At 69.5% G+C, this 2,040-nt stretch overlaps 1 protein-coding gene across 1 annotated transcript; it reads right to left on the reverse strand.

Annotated features, from left to right (window-relative positions):
• Nucleotides 1-11: 11 nt before the first annotated feature.
• On the reverse strand, nt 12-1,681 carry EMIHUDRAFT_447233 (clavaminic acid synthetase-like protein). The gene is made up of 7 exons (XM_005773856.1): nt 1,512-1,681; nt 1,290-1,444; nt 1,044-1,090; nt 675-821; nt 521-559; nt 365-396; nt 12-187 (listed from the first exon to the last, which is right to left on the reverse strand). Exons 1-7 carry the CDS (start codon nt 1,643-1,645, stop codon nt 175-177), a joined length of 567 nt encoding a protein of 188 aa, XP_005773913.1. The 5' UTR covers nt 1,646-1,681; the 3' UTR covers nt 12-174.
• Nucleotides 1,682-2,040: the final 359 nt, after the last annotated feature.

The raw sequence follows: 2,040 nt of genomic DNA on the forward strand, positions 1-2,040 counted from the left end.
GGTGGGGAGGGGGGGGGGGGGTTAGTCGATGCAAACATAGGCGGCGGCTCGACGGCTCGGCGCGTGGCGCGATGCCACGGCCAAAGTTGGATCGCCCAAAGTTGGAGGCGGGTCGACTTTGGGCGCCGGAGACGACCGCCGAGGAGTTCGCCGAGGACCCCCCGTGACCCGAGATCACCAGCTCACGCTGCCGCGGCGCAGGAGTGCTCAACCGACGCCCCCCGCAAGGAAGGGCGGCTGGGCGAGGCCGCCCCGCCCCGCGGGGGGATGGGCGCGCGCAGCGCGTGCGTGCGGCGCGCGTGTGAGGCGCTCGTACCGCCCGCCCCGTACCCCCCGCCCCTTACCCCCTTGAGCGCGTGCGCACCGGTCGGTGTGGAGGCGGAAGTAGTTGTTGGCCTGCAGCGTGCGCGACGGGGGTGCGCGACGGGGGTGCGGCGCGGGTTGGGGCGGCGGAGCGGCGGCGGTGGCGGTGCGACTAGGGCGTGCGGCGCGACGCGCTGGTAGCGTGACGAGGGGCGACCTGTTTGCCATCCTTTGGCGTCTTGCCTCGCATCTCGGCCTGCGCGAGAGAGGGGGTGGGGGCGGGTGGGGGAGGAGCAGGAGAGAGGTGGGGCAGTCGGTTTTGAGAGGGGCGAGGGTGGGGGTTGAGCGACGTCGGGGGGGGTTCAACGCGCCTTGACGAGCCCGACGGGCATGCCGAAGCCGCGCGACTTTGAGCGGAGGCCGGCAGAAGACTGCAGCACGTTGTTGCCGATGTAGCCGCAGATGCCCAAGTAGAGCACCGAGAGCTCGGAGATGGTGTAGCGCTCGACGGGGATGCCCTGCGGTGCGCAGGGGGCGGGCTCCAAGGGGCGGGCTCGCCCCGGCAAGCGTTCGGCGAGGCACACAGCGGTGTGGCAACCCCCCCCCGCCAGGCGGCCCCTGTCGGTGGCGCCTCACGCTGCCGCACGAGTCGCACGGCCATCGGTCGCCCGATCTCCTCCCGCTCTCTCCTGGCCCTCTCCCCTCTCCGCAGCAGTCCTCCTCTGGCCGACCGCGCGCGCCTGCAGCATCGTGGCGCCCGTGCCGTCCTCGAGCTCCTCGGCGAGTCCTGCGGCAGGGAGGAGCTGGTTCGTCAGTGTGGCGCACCGGGTCAGCGTGGAGAGTGGCGACCTGCTGGTTGCGCGCGGAGGGTCGGTGGGGGAAGGGGAGGCTTGGAGGTGTGGCCGAGAGCGGCCGTGTGGTGGCGAGTTGCGAGGGCTGTGCTCTCGCGCGAAAAATGGGGGAGGGAGGGAGAGCTCCGCACGCGCCTCGAAGCAGGCCGCCCATCCCATCCTCCCGCAGCGGGAACACGTCGCGGCCGACTGCCATCGGTATCTCTCCGTCCCACTCGATGGCGCCCGAGCGCATGGCCATCTTGAGGGCAGAGTCGAGCTCGTCAACGTGCGAGGCAGAGAGCGTCCGCCTAGCATGATACCCACAGCGCTGGGACACAGGTGTGAGAGGGGAAAGCCGGGCTCAAGGCGGCGCACCCCCACCACGGGCTCTGCTGCAGCTGAGCGCCAGACCAGGCGGCTCGGCCGCCTATTTTGGCATACTGCTCGATGGCCCCTAGCTCGACTGCGCGGGCGACGGCCGATCGCGAGCGGCGGAGCGTCGTGCGCATGGCAGAAGAGTCCAGAGTAGTATCGGTGTCAGCAGGATGCTGTGCGGATGCAAAACAGCCGTCCCCCCCAACCAAGTCGTGGAGCGTGAAGGGGCGTGACTTGAGCACTTGAGCACTGGATAGGGCCGATTCCGCGTGGTACGGGACCCCTCGATCGTCTCGCCCTCCCTCACTGGTGTGTTCATCGGGGGGGGTCATAACAAACACGGTACAGGATCGAGGTGCACGCTGCCGAAGCAGTGTCGTCCCCCCTCTCCCCGACGGCGATGGCGGTGTGACCGATCGAGCTACAAGAGGAGCTTGGTCAGCAGGATCCGGGATAGTCAGATGCACTACCTCACTGGGCCTGAGACCATCGTACGACAGCATCCCGTCACCGTCTCGGATTTATGTGG

This window comes from Emiliania huxleyi (assembly GCF_000372725.1).
Source record: "Emiliania huxleyi CCMP1516 unplaced genomic scaffold EMIHUscaffold_3239, whole genome shotgun sequence".
NCBI classification, from domain to species: domain Eukaryota; phylum Haptophyta; order Isochrysidales; family Noelaerhabdaceae; genus Emiliania; species Emiliania huxleyi.

What these genes read in the sequence shown, in the direction of transcription:
- EMIHUDRAFT_447233 (XM_005773856.1), bottom strand. Translation starts at nt 1,645, where the DNA reads ATGCGCACGACGCTCCGCCGCTCGCGATCGGCCGTCGCCCGCGCAGTC. An exon ending in CAGCAGAGCCCGTGGTGGGG is followed by an intron (nt 1,445 to 1,511) that starts GTGCGCCGCCTT and finishes GTATCATGCTAG; the next exon opens with GCGGACGCTCTCTGCCTCGC. An exon ending in GATGGGCGGCCTGCTTCGAG is followed by an intron (nt 1,091 to 1,289) that starts GCGCGTGCGGAG and finishes TCCCTGCCGCAG; the next exon opens with GACTCGCCGAGGAGCTCGAG.